This window comes from Agelaius phoeniceus, chromosome 31 (assembly GCF_051311805.1).
Source record: "Agelaius phoeniceus isolate bAgePho1 chromosome 31, bAgePho1.hap1, whole genome shotgun sequence".
In the NCBI taxonomy this organism is placed as follows: domain Eukaryota; kingdom Metazoa; phylum Chordata; class Aves; order Passeriformes; family Icteridae; genus Agelaius; species Agelaius phoeniceus.
Window position 1 is genome coordinate 1,281,548 of NC_135295.1, and position 20,750 is coordinate 1,302,297.

General features: G+C 55.1%; 4 protein-coding genes across 5 annotated transcripts; 2 read left to right on the top strand and 2 right to left on the bottom strand.

Annotated features, from left to right (window-relative positions):
* Nucleotides 1-890: 890 nt before the first annotated feature.
* Nucleotides 891-4,650, bottom strand: PEX11B (peroxisomal biogenesis factor 11 beta). The gene is made up of 4 exons (XM_054651299.2): nt 4,493-4,650; nt 4,193-4,320; nt 3,467-3,668; nt 891-2,276 (listed from the first exon to the last, which is right to left on the bottom strand). Exons 1-4 carry the CDS (start codon nt 4,546-4,548, stop codon nt 1,907-1,909), a joined length of 756 nt encoding a protein of 251 aa, XP_054507274.1. The 5' UTR covers nt 4,549-4,650; the 3' UTR covers nt 891-1,906.
* A 395-nt stretch (nt 4,651-5,045) lies between these two features.
* Nucleotides 5,046-13,110, top strand: LIX1L (limb and CNS expressed 1 like). The gene is made up of 6 exons (XM_054651346.2): nt 5,046-5,377; nt 6,043-6,206; nt 7,521-7,661; nt 8,779-8,874; nt 9,737-9,814; nt 11,371-13,110. Exons 1-6 carry the CDS (start codon nt 5,086-5,088, stop codon nt 11,611-11,613), a joined length of 1,014 nt encoding a protein of 337 aa, XP_054507321.1. The 5' UTR covers nt 5,046-5,085; the 3' UTR covers nt 11,614-13,110.
* Nucleotides 13,111-13,478: 368 nt separating this feature from the next.
* On the top strand, nt 13,479-17,829 carry RBM8A (RNA binding motif protein 8A). Its single transcript, XM_054651322.2, has 6 exons — nt 13,479-13,626; nt 14,277-14,336; nt 14,434-14,511; nt 15,480-15,616; nt 16,289-16,425; nt 17,433-17,829. The coding sequence occupies exons 1-6, from the start codon at nt 13,482-13,484 to the stop codon at nt 17,476-17,478; spliced, it is 603 nt and encodes a 200-aa protein (XP_054507297.2). The 5' UTR covers nt 13,479-13,481; the 3' UTR covers nt 17,479-17,829.
* Nucleotides 17,595-20,369, bottom strand: ANKRD34A (ankyrin repeat domain 34A). 2 transcript variants are annotated; one of them, XM_054651321.2, is made up of 2 exons: nt 20,208-20,369; nt 17,595-19,669 (listed from the first exon to the last, which is right to left on the bottom strand). In XM_054651321.2, exon 2 carries the CDS (start codon nt 19,630-19,632, stop codon nt 18,325-18,327), a length of 1,308 nt encoding a protein of 435 aa, XP_054507296.2. In that variant the 5' UTR covers nt 19,633-19,669; nt 20,208-20,369; the 3' UTR covers nt 17,595-18,324. The 2 variants fall into 2 exon arrangements, with proteins under 2 accessions (XP_054507296.2, XP_077048290.1); XM_077192175.1 differs by having other exon boundaries at nt 20,217-20,367.
* Nucleotides 20,370-20,750: the final 381 nt, after the last annotated feature.

Here is a 20,750-nt window from a genome sequence, read left to right on the forward strand (position 1 = left end):
AGGGGGCATCAGCCCCAGTTTCCTCCCCCTGAACGGGGAAGGGCCACGGCCCCAAGAGCTCCGGGAGTGTTTGAGGCCGTGTTTGCTGCACTTTAATAATTCAATTATTCATTAATTAATTACACGGACACGTGGGATCCCCTGGAGCGCTTCCCACCCAATTCCCACTGGGATTCACACCCTGCTCCAAAGCCTTCAATGCCTGAAAAACCTTTGGCACAGGCCAGACGGGCCCAGGAGTTGGGGATGGAGCTCCCAAAAATCCTTCAAGATATTCCTGCTCTCCCAGGGACCATCTGCCTCTGGAATTTAAGAATATCCCAAAAATTCCTGCACTCCCAGGGACAGATCCAAGGGAAATCCGCCTCTGGAATTTAAGAATTTGGAGCCCCCAAAGCCATGGATTTATCCCTGACACACGTTCTCCTCTCCCTGCACTCGGATTTTTGTTTTTTTATAAGGCAGGAAAAAAAATATCCAAACAATTCGGGGTTGGATGCATTATCTGGCACCAGAATCACCCCAATCCCATGGCTTTACCCCCTAAAAAAAGCCAGGAGAAGCCCCAAGAAATCTGCATTTTCCAGCCCCAAAATCCGCATTTTCCAGCCCCAAAATCCCGCATTTTCCAGCCCCAAAATCCCGCATTTTCCAGCCCCAAAATCCCGCATTTTCCAGCCCCAAAATCCCGCATTTTCCAGCCCCAAAATCCCGCATTTTCCAGCCCCAAAATCCCGCATTTTCCAGCCCCAAAATCCCGCATTTTCCAGCCCCAAAATCCCGCATTTTCCAGCCCCAAAATCCCCCATTTTCCAGCCCCAAAATCTGCATTTTCCAGCCCTAAAATCCGCATTTTCCAACCCCATATATTCTCCATTAGCTGCTCCACGTGAAGGGCTCTTCCCAAAAAGAAAGGGGGAACATTGAACCCCTATTTTTTTTCCCTTAAAGTCAATAGGAACAAAACCACATTTTGGGAGTTGATGTCCCTGTGGGATCCAATGCTGGAACTTCGTGGCTCCAAGGAGTCAGGAATGATGGCAATGGCACTTCCAGAGGTGCCAAAACCCCCCAAAATCCCAAAAATCCCCCAAAATTCCCCAAATCCTCAAGGCTAACTACGGCTTCAGCTTGAGCCAGGGGTGGAGGATGGTGATGATGGAGAGCAGGGACGAGGTGAGCCCACAGAACCCCACATTTTCCAGCCCCAAAATTCGCATTTTCCAGCCCCAAAATCCACATTTTCCAGCCCCAAATATTCCCTGGATCCATGTGAAGGGCTCTTCCCAGACAGAAAGGGGGAACACTGAACCCCTAAAATTCCTGGAAAAGTCAATAGGAACAAAACCACATTTGGGGAGCTGATGTCCCTGTGGAATCCAATGCTGGAACTTCGTGGCTCCAAGGAGTCAGGAATGATGGCAATGGCACTTCCAGAGGTGCCAAAACCCCCCAAAATCCCAAAAACCCCCCAAAATCCCCCAAATCCTCAATGATAACTACGGCTTCAGCTTGAGCCAGGGGTGGAGGATGGTGATGATGGAGAGCAGGGACGAGGCGAGCCCGCAGAACCCCACATTTTCCAGCCCCAAAATCCACATTTTCCAGCCCCAAATATTCCCTGTTAGCTGGATCCACGTGAAGGGCTCTTCCCAGACAGAAAGGGGGAACATTGAACCCCCATTTTTTCCCTATAATTCCTGGAAAAGTCAACAGGAAAAAAAACCACCACATTTTGGGGAGCTGATGTCCCTGTGGGATCCAATGCTGGAACTTCGTGGCTCCAAGGAGTCAGGAATGATGGGAATGGCACCAGCCAGTCACAACCACCAGTCACTTCCAGAGGTGCCAAAACCCCCCAAAATCCCAAAAAATCCCCCAAAATCCCCCAAATCCTCAAGGCTAACTATGGCTTCAGCTTGAGCCAGGGGTGGAGGATGGTGATGATGGAGAGCAGGGACGAGGCGAGCCCGCAGAACCCCACGATGGCGGGGCTGCTCCTGCACAGCCCCAGCTTCTCCAGGGGGATCACCAGGTCGCAGGCGTTCCTCAGCAGGTCCAGCAGCACGGGGGGGTTGTCCCTCAGCACCTGCAGCAGCAGCTGCAGCTGGAGCTGCAGCTGGAGCCGCAGGTGCTGCATCCTGCCCTCGGCCTGCAGCTGGGCTCTGCTCTCCGGGCTCCTGCCGCGTTTCCGGGCGGCCTCAGCGCGCTCCAGCAGCAGCCGGACCTCGTAGGCGTCCCTGCTGAGGTTCACCACCAGGGCAAAGAGGTAATACCTGGGGAGAGCAGGGGGGAAATGGGAGAGAGAGAGGACGAGGGGCAAGCACGAAGGGTCTGGGGGCTCCCCAGCAGCCACAGAAATGACTGGAGGGGTGGCACAGCCCAGACGGGCCCAGGAGCGCAGGAGGGAGCTCCCAAAAAGCCTTCGAGATATTCCTGCTCTCCCGGGGAAAAGCTGCCTCTGGAATTTAGGGACATCCCGAAAATTCCTGCGCTCCCAGATCCAAGGACTCCCTCGGGAATTCCATTCCCTGCTTTGCCTCAGGAACCCCATTCCCTGCTCTCCCTCAGGAATTCCATTCTTTATTTTTCCAAAGGGGAAGCCCATTCCCTGCTCTCCCTCAGGAATTCCATTCTTTATTTTCCTCAAGGGGGAACCCTATTCCCTGCTCTCCCTTGGGAATTCCATTCCTTATTTTCCCCGTGGGAATTCCATTCTTTATTTCCCCTAGGAGAACCCCATTCCCTGCTCTCCCTCAGGAATTCCATTCTTTATTTTCCCCAGGGGAATTCCATTCCCTGCTCTCCCTCAGGAATTCCATTCCTTATTCCCCCCAGGGGAACCCCAATTCCTGCTCTCCCTTGGGAATTTCATTCCTTATTTTCCCCAGGAGAACCCTATTCCCTGCTCTCCCTCATTCTTTCTTTTCCTCAGGGGGAATCCCATTCTCTGCTCTCCCTTGGGATTCCACTCCTTATTTTACCCCAGGGCAGTTCCATTCTCTGCTCTCCCTCATGAACCCCATTCTCTGCTTCCCCTCAGGAATTCCATTCCTTATTTTCCCCGTGGGAATTCCATTCTTTATTTCACCCAGGAGAACCCCATTCCCTGCTCTCCCTCGGGAATTCCATTCTTTATTTTCCTCAAGGGGGAACCCCATTCCCTGCTCTCCCTTGGGAATTCCATTCTTTCTTTACCCCAGGGGAACCCCAATTCCTGCTCTCCCTTGGGAATTCCATTCTTTACTTTCCCCAGGGGAACCCCAATCCCTTGCCCTCCCTCAGAAATCACATTCCTTGTCCTCCCTTGGCAATTCCATTCCGTGCTCTCCCTTGGCAATCCCCATTCCTTATTTTCCCCGGGGTAATTCCATTCCCTGCCCACCCCACACACCTCAGGAGCCTTTCCCAACCTCAGGAGCCCTTCCCAACCTCCCCACCCACCAAACCCCGACCCCTCTCTCACCTGAAGGATCTCTGGCTCCATTTTTCCATGGCCAGGCCGGGCAGGATCCCGGTTTTCCCAGCCCACAGGACGTTGTCACAGGCCAGGAACAGAGCCCGGTTCAGGTGGGACAGGGTGAGGCAGAAACGCAGCACGGGGTCAGGGAGGTGCAGCGAGCGCTGGGCCCCCCCCAGGGCCTCAGCTGAGCCCCCCAAACGCAGAACTGCGGGAGAAGGGGACACCAGGGTGGGGTCACTGGGGGTGTGAGACCCCAAAATGTCCCCTCAAAGCACCCCCAAAGGCAGCACTGCAGGAGAGGGAAGGGGGGGACAGAGCAGGGGCGTGCAGACCCCAAAATCCCCCCCTCCAAACCGCCCTGATCGCCCCAAGAGCCCCCCAAATGCAAGGAGGTCACTGGGGGTATAAGACCCCAAAATGTCCCCTCAAACCCGCCCTGAATTCCCCCCCAGCCCCTCAGCCGAGCCCCCCCCAAACACAGCATTACAGGAGGGGCTCACTGGGGGTGTGCAGACCCCAAATTCCCCCCTCAAAACCTCCCTGGCCTCCCCTCACCCCCTCAGCCGAGCCCCCTAATGCAGCATTACAGGAGGGAGGGGACACCAACCCCAAAATCCTCCCTCAAAACCCCCCCAAATGCAGCATTACGGGAGGGAGGGAACACACCAGGGGGGTCACCGACCCCAAATTCCCCCCTCCAACCCTCGCTGCTCCCCCAGCCCCACTCACGCTTGCGGCCCAGGCTCAGGTGCGCCTCCAGCTGCTGCAGCCGGCTCAGAGTCCCGGAGCTGCCCCCGGAGCTGCTCGCGGAGCGGCTCAGCGCGGCCCCGGCCAAGACACAGGCGTACTGGGCGGCCCTGGGGACAACGAGGGAGTCACGGGGGGCACCGGGGACATCACCGGGACCCTCCCCCCCGTTCTCTGGGATCGCCTCTCCGCCCCGGGACCCCCGTGATCCCCCTCCCCGGGCTCTCGGTAACTCCCTCCGAACCTCCCCTGCCCGCAGGGCCCGGGGAGCCGCGGCTGCACCTGAGGAGGCGCTCCCGGGCCTGGCTCTGGGCGCTGAAGCGCACCCAGGCCTCCATGGCGCGGGCCCGGTACCGAGCCCGGTACGGCAGCGTCACTTCCGGTACGGCAGCGGCTCCTTCCCATTGGCTGAGCGCGGAGCCGCCCACTTTTACCAAAACAGAGCCCGTGAATGGGCGACAGCGTAATCTCCGCCTCTAAATCTGTGTCCGAGAGTTTGATTGGTTTGTTTTGTCATTAATTGCTTCTCCTGATCAATAAGAGTGGGCCTATCATCTCGCACCGTCATCTCTCCTGGTTTGTGCTTTCTGCATTTTTGATTCGTTTCTTTCCTTGTCAATCTAACAAATCCAGCAACGCGATTGGTCAATTGACACCAAATCCTGGCCCCGTTACCGCCCCGTGACCACACACCGCTATTTGTGTTAGTGGGTGAGTGCGCCGCGCCCTGACCCCGCCCCCCAGCCGCGCACCGCGTTCTGATTGGTCTCCTGATGCTTTCCCCGCCTCCCCCTCCCCGTTTCTGCTCTTCTATTGGTTTGCTGAGCGCCGATCGGCGCTGATTGACAGCGCGGCGCTGAGGAGGGAGCGCGGCTATGGAGGCGGTGCGGGCTCAGCGGCTGCAGCCCGGGGTGGGCACCGGGCCCCGCGGGGCTCGGCCCGGCCTCACCGGGGCCCCCGCGGGCCTCGGCCCGACACCGGCAGCGGGATCAGGGCTGGGCCCGGGGCTGGGGCTGCCGCCGCCGCCGCCCCCGCTGGGCCTGCAGGGCCCTCCCGCGCCCCCCGGGCCGGGGGCCGGGGCCGTGCCCGGGCCGCCCGCGGTGCTGAGGGAGGCGGTGGAGGCCGTGGTGCGGAGCTTCGCCAAGCACACGCAGGGCTACGGCCGGGGTGAGCGGGGGATGCCGACAGACCGGGCTGCGCCGGGGGCGATTGTCCCTTATTCCATTTTTTCACTTTTCCTTATTTCCGTGTCCTTTTTCCTTATTTCCGTGTCCCTTTTCCTTATTTCCGTGCCCCATTCCCTTCCTTCCTTCCTTCCTCACCCCCTTTTCCTTCTTTCCATGCCCCATTTCCTTCCTTCCTTCCTTCCTTCCTTCCTTCCTTCCTTCCTTCCTTCCTTCCTTCCTTCCTTCCTTCCTTCCTTCCTTCCTTCCTTCCTTCCTTCCTTCCTTCCTTCTTTCCATGCCCCAATTCCTTTCTTCCTCACCCCCTTTTCCCTTTTTCCATGCCGTTTCCTTCCTTCCTTCCCCCCTTTTCCCTCTTTCCATGCCCCAATTTCTTCTTTTCGTGCCCTGTTTCCTTCCTTCCTTCCTTCCTTCCTTCCTTCCTTCCTTCCTTCCTTCCTTCCTTCCTTCCTTCCTTCCTTCCCCATTCCCTTTTCCTTATTTCCATGCCCCCATTCCCTTCCCTCTTTCTGCGCCCCCAATTCCTTCTTTCCATGCCCCATTTCCTTCCATTCTCACCCCTTTCTCCTTGCCCCTTTTCCTTCTTCCCATGCCCCTTTTCCCTCTCTCCATGCCCCTTTTCCCTCTCCCCGCGCCTCCTCCGGGCAGTGAACGTGGTGGAGGCGCTGCAGGAGTTCTGGCAGATGAAGCAATCCCGCGGGGCCGAGCTGCGCAACGGAGCCCTGGTTCTCTACGAGATGGTGCCGGCCGCCAGCCCCCCCTACGTCTGCTATGTCACCCTGCCCGGGGGCAGCTGCTTCGGCAGCTTCCAGGTACCGTCCCCAGCCCGGGAATGCCCCTCGGCGTCGTTTCCCAAATATCTCCTCTCTTCTGGGTGTTCTCCTCCTTGTATCTGCCTCTAAACCTCTTCAGTTGCAAGGAGGTTTAGTTGCAGGTTGCTCCTGGTTTGTAAATCCTCCTCAGGTCCCAATCTGGGAAGATTTGCCTGTGGGTTTTGCAACCTCTTTAGTTGCAAGGAAATTCCTGGGGAATGCCCCTGCAGGACCCCACCAGGATCATTTTCCAAATATTTCTTCCCTTCTGGGCATTCTCCTCCCTTCTGGGTGTTCCCCTCCTTGCATCTGCCTCTAAACCTCTTCAGTTGCAAGGAAATTCCAGGGAATGCCCTCCAGGACCCCAGGAGGATCATTTTCCAAATATTTCATCCCTTCTGGGTGTTCTCCTCCCTGCATCTGCCTCTAAACCACTTCAGTTGCAAGGAGGTTTAGTTGCAAGTTGCTCCTGGTCTGTAAATCCCCAGTCTGGGAAGATTTGGCTGTGGGTTGTGGGGTTTTGGTGGCCTTTATTGCCTGGTTCTGGTCACTTCCAAGTTAGTGCTGAGGTAGGAGAGGGGATATTAGGGAAAACTGTTGGATCTGATCTTCCTTTTCCTACCCAGGATTTGATCCTTCCCAGGATTAGATCCTATTAGATCCTTCCTTTTCCTTCCCAGGATTTGATCCTTCCTCCTCCTTCCCAGGATTAAATTTAATTTAATGAATCAATTGAGAGTGCAGTGGGAGGTTCTGAACCTCTTTTGGTTCTGTCCCATAATCCTGGTCTTTGGGGAAATTTGGGAACAGTTTGGGTTGGAAAAAAATTAATTAAATTAATTGATTGACAGTGCAACAGGAGGAGCTGAATCTGGTTGGTTCTGTCCCAAAATCCAGGTCTTTGGGAGGAATTTGGGAACACTTTGGGTCTGAAAAAATTAATTAAATTAAATTCATTAATTGAGAAGATACTGGGTGGTTCTGAAGCTCTTTTGGTCCCCAAATCCTGATCTCGGGGGGGCGATTTGCCAACACTTTGGGTCTGAAAAAATTAATTAAATTAAATTCATTAATTGAGAAGATACTGGGTGGTTCTGAAGCTCTTTTGGTCCCCAAATCCTGATCTCAGGGGGGAATTTGCCACCACTTTGGGTCTGACAAAACGAATTCCATCAAACCAATCACCAGCACCGCGGGCAATTCTGATCTGGGGGTGCCATTTCCTAACCCCCCCCCTCCTCAGCCCCCTTTGCTGGTGCTCTGGGGGGGCCGTGGGGGTCCTGGGGTGTCCCCAGCGTGGCCGTGTGTCCCCAGTTCTGCCCCACCAAGGCCGAGGCGCGCCGGAGCGCGGCCAAGATCGCGCTGATGAACTCCGTGTTCAACGAGCACCCCTCGCGCCGCATCACCGACGACTTCATCGAGAAGAGCGTCTCTGAGGCCCTGGCGTCCTTCAACGTGAGCATGGGGGCTTCTCTGGGCTTTGGTTGGGTCACACTGAGCCCTTTTCTGACCCTGGGATGGGGCAGTTCCGAGGCGCTTTGGAAAATTCTGTTCCGTTCTCAGCCTCGTGCGTAGGGTGAGGCAATACAGAGAAATGGTAGAGTCACACCATCACCACCAGAAGCTCATTATTTCTAATTTCTAAATTTATTTCTAATTTCTAAACTTATTTCTAATTCCATTCTCAGTCTCACGTGTAGGGTGAAGCAATACAGATGTTATAATTCATACCCATCACAGTCAGAAGCTCATTATTTCTAATTTCTAAATTTATTTCTAATTTCTAAACTTATTTCTAATTCCATTCTCAGTCTCACGTGTAGGGTGAAGCAATACAGGTGTTACAATTCACACCATCACAATCAGAAGCTGATTATTTCTAATTTCTAAATTTATTTGTAATTTTTAAACTTATTTCTAGTTTTTCAGTCTTAAGAGTAGGGTGAGGCAATACAGGTGTTATAATTCACACCATCACCACCAGAAGCTGATTCTTTCTAATTTCTAAATTTATTTCTAATCTCTAAACTTATTTCTAGTTGCTTTTTCAGTTTCATGTGTGGTGAGGCAGGTGTGGCAATACAGGTGTTATAATTCACACCATCCCAATCAGAAGCTGATTATTTCTAATTTCTAAATTTATTTCTAATTTCTAAATTTATTTCTAATCTCTAAACTTATTTCTAATTCCATTTTCAGTCTCACGTGTAGGCTGAAGCAATACAGATGTTACAATTCACACCATCACCATCAGAAGCTCATTATTTCAAATTTCTAAATTTATTTCTAACCTTATTTCCAATTCCACACAAAACAGATTGTTCAGAGCACCAGCTGCAGGTTGGTTGTAACATTTGGCTCTCATTGTTTATCTCCAGCTCCCTGAAGCTTCCCAAATCCATTCTGGGAAAACTGCTCCAGTTTTTCCTGTGTCTCACCAGCCTCTCACATCCACGTGTGACAGCTCAGCCTGTGCTGCCACCAGGCCCTCCTGAATCCCACTGGGGATTCCAGGAGTGAGGATTCCCAGGAGTGGGAATGGGGCTGCTCCATAGCTGGGATTTCTCTGCAGGGCAACCGAGAAGAGGCAGACAATCCCAACACCGGGATCGGCGCCTTCCGCTTCATGCTGGAGTCCAACAAGGGGAAATCCATGCTGGAATTCCAGGTGCTGTGTCCAGTTTGTGCAGATCCTGCTCCTCCTCTGCCCAGGTCCCACTCCTGCTTTGCTCAAGGGATGTTTGGGTTGGTCTCCCAAGTGTATTTTTAGTTTTTTGGTTTTTTTTTTTATGGGAAATGAACTCAGATTTTCCTTCTGATTCTGATCAGATTTGGGGTAATCCCAATGCTACCCTTAGAATTGGTTTTTTCTCGCTGTCCCTGTGATATTTCCAAATGTCCTAATTGCAGCAGTCCAGTTAATTAGTGGGATCCATCCTTAAAAACGGGGCACAAAGGGCTCCCACAAGATGGAAAGGTATTTCCCCCAAAGTCTGGTGCTGGGTTTGGGGGGTCAGTGGTGCCATGACCCCAAACCACAACCTTGGCATCCCATTGGAATATGGATGGGGAAAACATCTGGACAAGGGGAAGCCTGACCTGCCAGGGGAAGGTTCTGGAATGTGGATCAGGATTAGGAGAACAGCTGGGAATGGAATATCTGCTCTCATGCAAGTACACACATATATGGAATTATAGATACATGTTATAAATATATTATAGATATAAATATATGTACCTGTATTTGCAAAGCAAATACTCACAGGGAACATTCTCTTAGTGACCCTCCCACTTCAGAGACTCACTGCATTTAATTTTAAATGCAGAATTCCCTAACGAGGTGCCTAAATCACTTTATTCTATCACCCTGCTCACCAGCTTTTATGAGAGTTTATTTACACGCAGTAAAGAATATTTTATGGTACCAACCTTCCAAAACACACAAGTGGAAGTCACCCAGCCCTGAGCAGTCCCAGCACATCTGGTGGCTTCAGATTTTGCATTTTAAACCCTCCCTCCTGCCATCCCAGGAGCTGATGACAGTTTTCCAGCTGCTGCACTGGAATGGGAGCCTGAAGGCCATGAGGGAGCGTCAGTGCTCGCGCCAGGTGAGTCCCGGCTCCGTCCCGCTGCTCCTTCCCACTGCTGAGCTTCCCCTGGTGCCTTGTGAGGGACAAAAGATCCAAATCTCCAGGCCCAAGAGCATGAACAATGTGGGCTGAAGAGAGAAAATGGGGAAAATGAGACTTGATGGGCTGCAGCTGTAATTAACTCCAATATCCAAATAGAGCAGAACTTATGAAAGTGAGAGACCCTGTGACTGGGTGACCATTTTGGGACCATTTTGTGACCCATTTTGGGTCCATTTTGTGACCCATTTGGGGTCCATTTTGTGACCATTTTGGGTCCATTTTGTGACCCATCTTGGGTCCAGTTTGTGACCCATTTTGGGTTCATTTTGTGACCGTTTTAGGTCCATTTTGTGACTGTTTTGGGTCCATTTTGTGACCCATTTTGGGTTCATTTTATGACCATCTTGGGTCCATTTTGTGACTGTTTTGAGTCCATTTTGGGTCCATTTTGTGACCATTTTGGGTTCATTTTATGACCCATCTTGGGTCCATTTTGTGACCCATCTTGAGTTCATTTTGTGACCATTTTGGGTTCATTTTGTGACCCATCTTGGGTTCATTTTGTGACCGTTTTGAGTCCATTTTGTGACCCATTTTGGGTTCATTTTGTGACTGTTTTGGGTCCATTTTGTGACCCATTTTGGGTTCATTTTGTGACTGTTTTGGGTCCATTTTGTGACCCGTCTTGGGTCCATTTTGTGACCCGTCTTGGGTCCATTTTGTGACCATCTTGGGTCCATTTTATGACCCATCTTGGGTCAAGTTTGTGACCATTTTGGGTTCATTTTGTGACCGTTTTAGGTCCATTTTGTGACCATCTTGGGTCCATTTTGTAACTGTTTTGAGTCCATTTTGGGTCCATTTTGTGACCATTTTGGGTTCATTTTGTGACCCATCTTGGGTCCATTTTGTGACCCATCTTGAGTCCATTTTGTGACCATTTTGGGTTCATTTTGTGACCCATCTTGGGTTCATTTTGTGACCGTTTTGAGTCCATTTTGTGACCCATTTTGGGTTCATTTTGTGACTGTTTTGGGTCCATTTTGTGACTGTTTTGGGTCCATTTTGTGACCCGTCTTGGGTCCATTTTGTGACCCGTCTTGGGTCCATTTTGTGACCATCTTGGGTCCATTTTATGACCCATCTTGGGTCAAGTTTGTGACCATTTTGGGTCCATTTTGTGACCCTTTTGGGTCCATTTTGTGACCATTTTGGGTCCATTTTGTGACCCATTTTGGGTCCATTTTGTGACCCATTTTGGGTCCATTTTGTGACCATTTTGCTTCACCTTGGCTATAGCCCTGCCTGGGCTCTCACACTGCCCAGAGTGCATCCATTGAGGATCCCCTTTTCCTAAATCCCTACTTTATCAATTAACTCTGCCCAACCTCTGCCCTACCTCAACCTTCACAAACCACCACCATTCCCTTGAAGTTCCTTCCCAATTTCCAACAACCCTATTACATCCCGCACCGGGTTTGTTTTTTTCCCCCCCCCAATTCCAACAATTCTCTGCCTCCCGTTCCCACCAGGAAGTCCTTGCTCACTACTCCCACCGTGCTCTGGACGATGACATCCGAAACCAGATGGCCCTGGACTGGGTGAACCGGGAGCAGAACATTCCAGGAGCCCTTTCCCGGGAGCTGGCGGCCACCGAGCGCGAGCTGGACGAGGCCCGGCTGGCCGGGAAGGAGCTGAGGTTCCACAAGGAGAAGAAGGACATCCTGCTGCTGGCAGCTGGTCAGCTGGGCTCAGCACACTCCTCTGGTTGCTGAACCCCAAAACCTCCACCCTTGGTGATCCCAAAACCCTTTCCCCAAATCCCAGCCCGTTTGCACATTTAGAAGAAATTTAGCGGGGGGAAAAAAAAGGTCCTGAATTTAGGGAAAAAGCTCCTGAATGGATTTTAGCAATTTCATCCTGGTTTTTAAGAGCTGCTTCTCAGCCTCCTCGTTCTTCCCTTGAGAACTCCTTATTCCCTAGGGAACTTTTTATTCCCTCATAATCCCTACAGGTTTTTTTTCCTGTCCCTTTTTTTTTCGGGGTTCAGATCCCAGGTTTTGTCCTCTCCTCATTCCATCATTGCTGGAGCAGTTGGGATTCCATGGAATCCAGTGTTTCCTCTGGAAAAACCCCTTGGATCCCCTCCCTCCTGCAGCAGAAAGGGATCAATTAGACCTCCTTGATGAGCTCCTTAATTAGGTGAGTGAGTGCCAAGGCGTGCAATATCTAGATTTAATTTTGGAATTAAATCTGGGATCAGCCTGCAGCATTCCAATCCCAAGCACAGCAGGGTCTGCAGTTTCCCCCTGGAATTGCCCTGTCTGGAGCCAAATATCAGCATTGGAAAAGGTTGGAAAAGTCTTGGAGAGTTTGTGGATGAGGGAGGGATTTGCACTAATCATTCCTTATCCTTTGTATCCATATGGAACTTAGACTATATTTAGCTTTAAAACCCCTTTTATGGCATGGAATTGTTCAAACAGCTCCGAGTTCACCCAAGAAAAATGTCAATTTATCCATGGAAATTTCCATCTTACTCCCCTTTTCCCCAGCAGACTGGGAATACAAACTGAATTCCAAGCCAGAATTCCTTTTTCACCCCAGCTTAGAGCTTTTCCCACTTCTTATCCCCTTAAACCCTGCAGATTCCACTATTCCCACCCTCCTCCTTCCCTCTGCCTGACCACAGGATATTCCAGCAATAATCATTGTTTTAGGATAAAATTGGAATAATTCCATTATCTGTAGGTACCCCATTTTTATATCCACATCCTAACGAGCTTATTTTGGGGGTTTATATATTTTTTATACTTTCTACAAACACTATTAACATATGATGTCGCTGGAAATTGGATTTTAAAAGGGATTGGGGGGGGTGAGGGGGTTGTGGGGTGTAATTTTACTGAAATATTGGGAAAATTTGATTTAGGAGTAACATGGAGTTAATCCCGCAATTTATTCCGCACCTATGGGAATCCCTGAAGCTCCTCCCAGTTCTTTATGCTCAAAATAAACAAATCCAGGAGGACTTTGGGAGTTCCATTGCTGTGGAATTTAAAAAAAAAATAAAAGGGAAAAAAAGAGGATATTCCATTACTTGTGGGATCAAGGTGCCACTTTGGAGGCTCTAGATCTCCATGGAAGGCGTAAAATTAACAAAATTCAGATTTTCTCAGTACGGAGAAACTCGTGCTCCTTGTTGAGGCAGTGAAATTACGGGATAAACACTAATGTGGATTTTCTACAATAAACCCAGCGATTTTGGTTAACTTTGGTGCTCTTGCTCGTTTTTGGGGGCCAGTCGTGCCCAAAAAACGCTTTGAGCCGCGTCAGTGTGGGGTTCGAAATTCCCAGAGTTCAAAAGTCCCGGGGTTCAAAATTCCTAGGGTTTAAAATTCCCGGGATTCGAAATTCCCGGGGTTCAAAAGTCCCGGGGTTCAAAATTCCCGTGGTTCGAAAGTCCCGGAGCAAAAAGAACCAGCACGACCTTCTCAAAATGGCGGCAAGACGTAGCGACCTTCTCAAAATGGCGGACCCGGAAACTTCCGCTCACCGCCATTCCTAATATGGCCGCGCCTACACTTCCGCCACACTCCCCAATATGGCCGCCCTGGCTGTTCTGCCACACCCCCTTCCCAATATGGCCGCACCCGGTACTTCCGCTCTGTTCCCTCCCACTTCCGGCGCGCTCCCGGCGTGCACCGCTACTCCCGGCAAGATGGCGGACGTACTGGATCTTCATGAGGCGGGCGGAGAGGATTTCGCTATGGACGAGGACGGGGACGGTGAGCGCGGGGCTGCGGCGATACCGCCCGGCCCAGAGCGGCCCCGCCGAGCGATCCGGCCGGGTCCCGGCTCAGCGGAGCCGCTCCCGCCGCCTCTGGCCGCGTCGGCCTCAGGGAGAGCCCGGGCCTGGGCCGGGGGTTGCTGCCGGTGCCAGGGGGCTCCTGCTCGGTGCTGGGGGGTCACGCCTGGCTCGGGGGGTCATTCCCCGTGTGGGAGATGGGTCCTGCTGTCCGTTCCTGGCCCGGAGGGACTCGGGGGGTTCTGTCCGGCCCGGGAGGGTCATTCCCGTCACGGGGAGACCGTCCTGGCTTGCCCGGGGCTGGCCCTGCCTGGACCGGGGGATCCTGCCCAGCCCAAGGGGTCCTGCCCGGCCCGGGTGGGTTTTTCTTCACCCAGGGACATAATTCCCATCCCAGTGGTCACTCCCAGCCCAGTGGTCATTCCCAGGAGTGTCATTCCCAGCCCAGTGGTCATTCTCATCCCAGTGGTCATTCCCAGCCAGGGGTCATTCCCAGGGGGATCATTCCCAGCCCAGTGGTCATTCTCATCCCAGTGGTCATTCCCAGCCCTCCCAGCCAGGTTGAGGGGTCCCCATCCCTCTGGGGGGCTCCCTGCTCCTGCTGACCCCCTGATCCCCAATCCCCACCAGAGAGCATCCACAAGCTGAAAGAAAAGGCCAAGAAGCGGAAGGGCCGCGGCTTCGGCTCAGGTGAGACCCCAAAACACCCCCAGACCCCTTCCCTGGCCCTCTGGGTGACCCCTGAAGTTTGGGGGTCCTGTTCTTCCCCCTCTTTTTGTTTTCCCAGAGGAAGGATCCCGCGCTCGGGTGCGCGAAGATTACGACAGCGTGGAGCAGGACGGGGACGAGCCAGGGCCACAGAGATGTGAGGGGACCCTGGGGACCTGCAGGGCTTTGAGGGGGCTGGGACAGTCCCTTCCCTTCTTCCCAGGGTTTAATTTAGTCTGGAACAATCCCTTCTCTCATTCCCAGGATTTAATTTAGGCTGGGACAATCCCTTCCCTTTTTTCATTCCCAGGATTTCTTTTAGGCTGGCATAATCCTTTTCTTTATTCCCAGGACCCCTTCCCTTCCCTTCCCTTCCCTTCCCTTCCCTTCCCTTCCCTTCCCTTCCCTTCCCTTCCCTTCCCTTCCCTTCCCTTCCCTTCCCTTCCCTTCCCTCATTCCCAAGATTTATTTTAGGCTGGGACCTCCCTTTCCCTTTCCTTCTTCCCAGGATTTCTTTTAGTCTGGGACAATCCCTCCCCTCATTCCCAGGATTTATTTTAGGCTGCCATAATCCCTGTCTTTATTCCCAGGACCCTTTCCCTTCCCTTCCCTTCCCTTCCCTTCCCTTCCCTTCCCTTCCCTTCCCTTCCCTTCCCTTCCTTTCCCTCCCCTCATTCCCAGGATTTATTTTAGGGCAAACCCCAGCTCCACATCCCTTTCCCAAGGTGGAAATGGGGGAATTTGGGGGCAGATGCTCCTTCCTGAGGGCCCCATGGAATCCCAAATGTCACCAGGGGCACTTTCCCCGTGGGAAATGGGATCTGGATTTGGGCTCAGCTTTGCTGGGCTCAGCTTTTCCCAACCTCACCCAGGATCTGGAGGATGTGGGCCTCCATCTCCTTCTCCTAGCTGAAAAAGGGGGGATTTTGGGGTAACAAACCCTTTTTTGGGGACCCACCACAGCAACAAGAAGGAACTGGGGCCACATTGGGATGATTCTTCCCCACTTTCCCAGCATCACTTTTGGCTCAACCTCCAAATCTCACCCTTGGGGGAAGCTCCATGGATTTTTGGGGGGCCAAATCTTCATTCCCAGCCTTGTGACCCCCCAATTTTCCTGCCCAGCCGTGGAGGGCTGGATCCTCTTTGTGACAGGGGTGCACGAGGAGGCCACCGAGGAGGACGTGCACGACAGATTTGCTGAATTTGGGGAGATCAAAAACATCCACCTGAACCTGGACCGGCGCACTGGGTACCTCAAGGTCAGGAGGGGGCACTTTTGGGGACCCCCCCAAGCTCCAGGGTGGGAGGTGCCCCCCAATTCTGGGGGTTATGGGAGTATCTGCAGCTCCAAATTGATTTATGAGGAGCTTCCTGCACCCCAAAACTGAGCTGGGAGTTGGGCTGGGAGCTGGGTTCCCCCAATGCCTGGGGGCATTCCCAGTCCTAAACTTGGGGTGTCAGGGGGGTCTGAGCACCCCAAATTTGAGTTCCCATGGTGTCTGTGTCATTCCCAATCTTAAACCTGGAGTGCCAGGGGGTCTGTGCACCCCAAACCTGAGCTGGGCTCATTCCCAATCCTAAATTGGGGGTGTCAAGGGGTCTGTGCACCCCAAACCTGACCTGGGCTCATTCCCAATCCTAAACCTGGGGTGCCAGGGGGTCTGTGCACCCCAAATTTGAGTTCCCATGGTGCCTGGGCTCATTCCCATTCCTAACCCCAGAGCGAGCTTGGGGTTCCCAGTGCCTGGAGTCATTCCCAATTCTAAACCTGGAGTGCCAGGGGGTCTGAGCACCCCAAATTTGAGTTCCCCTGGATCTGTCTCATTCCCAATCCTAAACCTGGGCTGCCAGGGGGGTCTGTTCACCCCAAAGCTGCGTTCCCCTGGTGTCTGTGTGTTCCCAACCCCACTCCTGAGCCCTTCCTACTCCAGGGTTACACGCTGGTGGAGTACGAGACGTACAAGGAGGCGCAGGCGGCCATGGAGGGGCTCAACGGGCAGGAGCTGATGGGGCAGCCGGTCAGCGTGGACTGGTGCTTTGTCAGGGGCCCTCCCAAGGGCAAGAGGAGGTGAGGGAGCTCCTGGCAATTCCAGGGGATTCCTGGCAATTCCAGGGGCTGGCAACGGGAGGGAATTGTGGGATTTCCCTCTGTGAGGGGAATGGGGGAGTTCCGTGCCCCGTTATGGGGGTGGCGGGGTTAAAATAGGGATAAATGCCCCAAAAATACCCCAAAATGTTCCTCTCCTGGACTCCTTCCTTCCCCCTCCTCTCCCCCATTTCCTGTACCCTTTTCCCTCCCTTTTCCCTTTCTTTTTCCCTATTTCCTGTAGCTTTTCCCATTCCTTTCCCCCATTTCCTGTACCCTTTTCCCTCTCCTTTCTCATATTTCTTGTACCTTTTCCCTTCCTTTTCCCTTTCTTTTCCCCCATTTCCTGTACCCTTTTCCCTCCTTTTCCCTTTCTTTTCCCCCATTTCCTGTACCCTTTTCCCATTCCTTTCCCCCATTTCCTGTACCCTTTTCCCTCCTTTTCCCCCATTTCCCCTACCCTTTTCCCTCTCCTTTCCCATATGTCTTGTACCTTTTTCCTCCCATTTTTCCTTTCCTTTTCCCCATTTCTTGTGCCCTTTCTCCTTTCCCATCCTTTTCCCCTATTTCCTGTACCCTTTTCCCCCATTTCCTGTACCCTTTTCCCTCTCCTTTCCCATATTTCTTGTACCTTTTTCATTCCCTTTTCCCTTTCCTTTCCCCCATTTCCTATTCCCCTTTTCTTTTCCCTTTCCCCTATTTCCTGTACAATTTTCCCTCCTTTTCCCCCATTTCCTCTACCCTTTTCCCTCTCATTTCCTCTTTTCCCTGCCTTTTTCCTCTTTCCTCCCCTTTCCTTCCCTTTCCCCCTTTACATTCCCCATTCTCATATCTCCTTTTCCCTTTCCCCCATTTCCTCTTTTCTCCCCTTCCCTTTCCCCGTTTCTCCCTTTACATTCCCCATTCCCTTACCCTTTTTTCCCTTATATTTTTTACCCCTTTTCCCCTTTTTTTCCCCTTTCCCTTCCTCACTTTTCCCTCTTTTCCAGGGGCGGGCGCCGGCGGAGCCGCAGTCCTGACCGGCGCCGCCGATGATGGATCCAAACCTCCTCCCATTGATGTTCCACCTCCAAACTGGTGGGAAACTGGGAAAACTGGGCTCTGTACACAGCCTGGAGGAGCCAAACCAGCTCCATTCCCCTGGGGAAATGTGGGTTTTATGGAATTTTATTGTTTTCAAAGGACAAGTATGAGGGAAGCAGCAGTTTCTGAGGGTTGGGGGGGATTTCCCTTGGGTTTTGGGGGGGATCCCTCCCAGCTCCCCATCCCAGAATATCCTGGGAGGTTTTTTTTTTCATGCTCCAGGCAAATGGTTCCTAAATCTCCCATGGTATTTATCCCACTGGGCATTCCTTGTTTTGTGTCAAATAACAAGATTTTGTCTAAGTTTGTCTTCTTGTTCTTTGTCCTTCATCAAAGCTCCCAAACCCCTTTCCCTAAAATCCCTCTCCATCCAAGCTGCTGGATCCCCAAGGATCCTGGGAATCCCTCCCAGCCTGGCAGTAGAACAATCTTAAAAAAAACCCCATTTTTTCCCCTTAAAACTGCCATTGGGATGCAACAGCTGTGCACCCAATCCCACTGATGTGCCCAGCACCCCTCACTCACAGCCACTGAGCTACACTGGGGCCTTTAATACCAGACCCTGGGGGAAAAAGCTGCTGGGAGGATGAGGCAGGAGCAGGAGGGGGACCCTGGGGGGACCCTGGCAGTTGGGGTGCACCCACCAGCTCCCCAAATTCGGGCTCGTGCAGAGTTTGTGCCGACAGAGGGATGGAGGAGCTGACCCTCAGCAGGGTCCAGAGCAGGGCGAGGCTTTCCCCAAGGGCTCCTGGCCTTGATGGGGGGTTTGGGGGTCTCCAGAACCCTGGGGAGGGGTCCCTACGAGCCAGGCTCGGCTCCCAGCCCCCCGCAGAAGGCCCCGAGGTGCCGTAGAGCCTCCGGCTGCATGGAGTGGCGGCGGAGCAGCGCCCGGGGCGGCAGCGGCGGCAGCAGCCCCGCCCTGCCCGGAGGCTCCGGGGGGAACGTTCCGGAGCCCCGGCGCTCCAGCAGCCCCGCCGGCTGCCGCAGCGGCCCGGCAGCGGGGCCGAGCTCGGCGTTGGGCGGCTCCCGTCGTAGGGGTTTGCCCCGAGGAGGAGGATCGGGAACCCAACGGCCCGGGGCTGGCGCGGGGGGCACCCGTTCTGCCCAGGTGGCTCCGGGCAGCCCCGAGCCCTCGCGTCCCTCCACGCTGTGGCGGCGAGGCCGCAGCCGCAGCCCCTCCAGCCCTGCTGCCAGCTGCTCCGGGGGGCCCGGTGTCCCCTCTAAGGACCCCTCAGGAGAACCCCACGACCCTTGCGAGGGTCCCCGTGTCCCCTCCGGGGCTCCCCATATCTCATCTAAAGCTCTCCGTGCTCCCTCTGGGGGTCCCTGTGTCCCCTCCGCGCTCCCCTCCGAGTGTCCCCCGCGCATCCCCTCCACGCCCGGCACCGCCAGCCCCCACGGCTCCGAGTTCAGCCTCTTCAGCTGCCGCTTGGGCCCGGCCCGGGACGGCTCTGGAGCGGCGGGAGCGGCGGGAGGGAAGCGGAACACATCGCGCTCCTCATCCCTCCCGCCGGCCCCCGGCGACGCCGCCGCCGCCCGCACCTGCACCTGCGACGGGGACGCGCACAGAGCGGGCGACGGGGGCGAGTTCAGGTACTGCCGGGTGGTCTTGGTGCCTCGCGGCGACGTGGCCGAGGTGATGATGATGACATCGCGCCCTCGCTCCCGACACGCGTCCAGCAGCACCTGCAGCGTCTCCCGGTCCCCCCGCTCCAGGGCATAAACCAGCGCCGAGCCCCCGCCGTAATCCCGGGCGCTGGGGTCGGCGCCGTGGGCCAGCAAAGTGGCGACCACGGCGGGGCCGGCTCGCTCGGCACACGCGTGCATCAGCGCCGTTCTGCCGGCTTTGTCGGGGATGTTGGGGTCGGCGCCGTTCTCCAGGAGGTACTGAACCATCCGCGGCTGCTCGGGGGGTTCGGCGTAGCCGGCCCTGCACGCTGCCATCAGCGGCGTGGTGCCCGCCGCGTTGCCCTCGTTGATGTAGGCTCCCCCTTCGAGCAGCAGGCGGGTCAGGCGGAATTTCCCTTGGGAGACGGCGCGGAGCAGCGCCGAACCCTCGGCCGGGATCATGGGGAGCCCCCCCGGTGGTACCGCGGCGCTGGGCATGGCCGGGCTCAGGGGGGACGGGGGCGGAACTCGCTCACTGAGAGGGGAGAGGGTGCAGTGAGACCCCCCCCAAGTCCCCCAGCATGGGGTGTCCCCTCTCCCTGCCTCAGTTTCCCCAGCAAAGGAGGGGGTCCCGAGCTCGCCAGGCTGTGTCCCCCCCCCCCGCCCTGCCCGCATCCCCAAATCCCATTCTTCAAATGCCTTCCTGCGCCCCCTCCTCATCCTCCTCCCTCTCCTCCCTTTGCCTCACCTGCTTCCCCTGCCCACACCCCATTCCTGCCGGTACCCCGATCCCTGCCCACACCCCATCCCCACCGGTACCCTGATCCCTGCCCGTACCCCCATCCTTCCCGGTACCCCGATCCCTGCCCGTACCCCCATCCTTCCCATCCCTGCCCGCCCGGTTCCCATGGCGACAGCCGCTCATCCCGCTCCGACCAGCCGGGAAAACGGGGGAAAATCCTCCCGGTCCCCTCCGTGAGACACCCCCGGGGCCTGGGGGCTGTCCCCTCACCCCCCCCTCCCCGCTCTCATCGGGGACCCCCCCATCCCGCCCCTCTCCATCCCCGTTTTACCGTGCCGACCGGAGCGTGGGGTCCCTGGTCCCGGTTCCCGCGGCCCCGGGGCTGGGGCTGTCGGGGACAGCGGCCCGTGGCCGCCATCCCGGCCAGCCGCCGGTGAGGCGGGGGGGGCGGGAGGTGATGTGGAGGGTCCCCCCCCTCCCGCAGCGCTATTTTTGGCTGCTGTCGGCGCGGGGGGGGCTGGAGCAGGATGAATCACCCACGGCGCATCCAGCGCCCGGCCCTGCGTGGGAGTGACGGGGGGGGATCAGGGCTTGGGGGGCACCGGGGGCTCTCGGGGGCCCGTGGGGCAGCGGCACCGGGGGGCACAGCCCAGCAGGAGCGAGGGGCAGCGGGGATGGGGGGCGCTGAGGGCCCTGGAGCATCGGAAATTGGGGGAGGCCAGGGGTGCAGCGGGCCTGGGGGTTCCTACAGTGGGGCTGGGGGCAGTGGGGAGCGGGACTGGGGGGCACAGCATGGCAGGGCTGGGGTGGCACCAGCACCCGGGGCCTGAGCTACCCCAGGGCAGAGGGGCTGGGGGGTCCGGGCGTGGGGGGC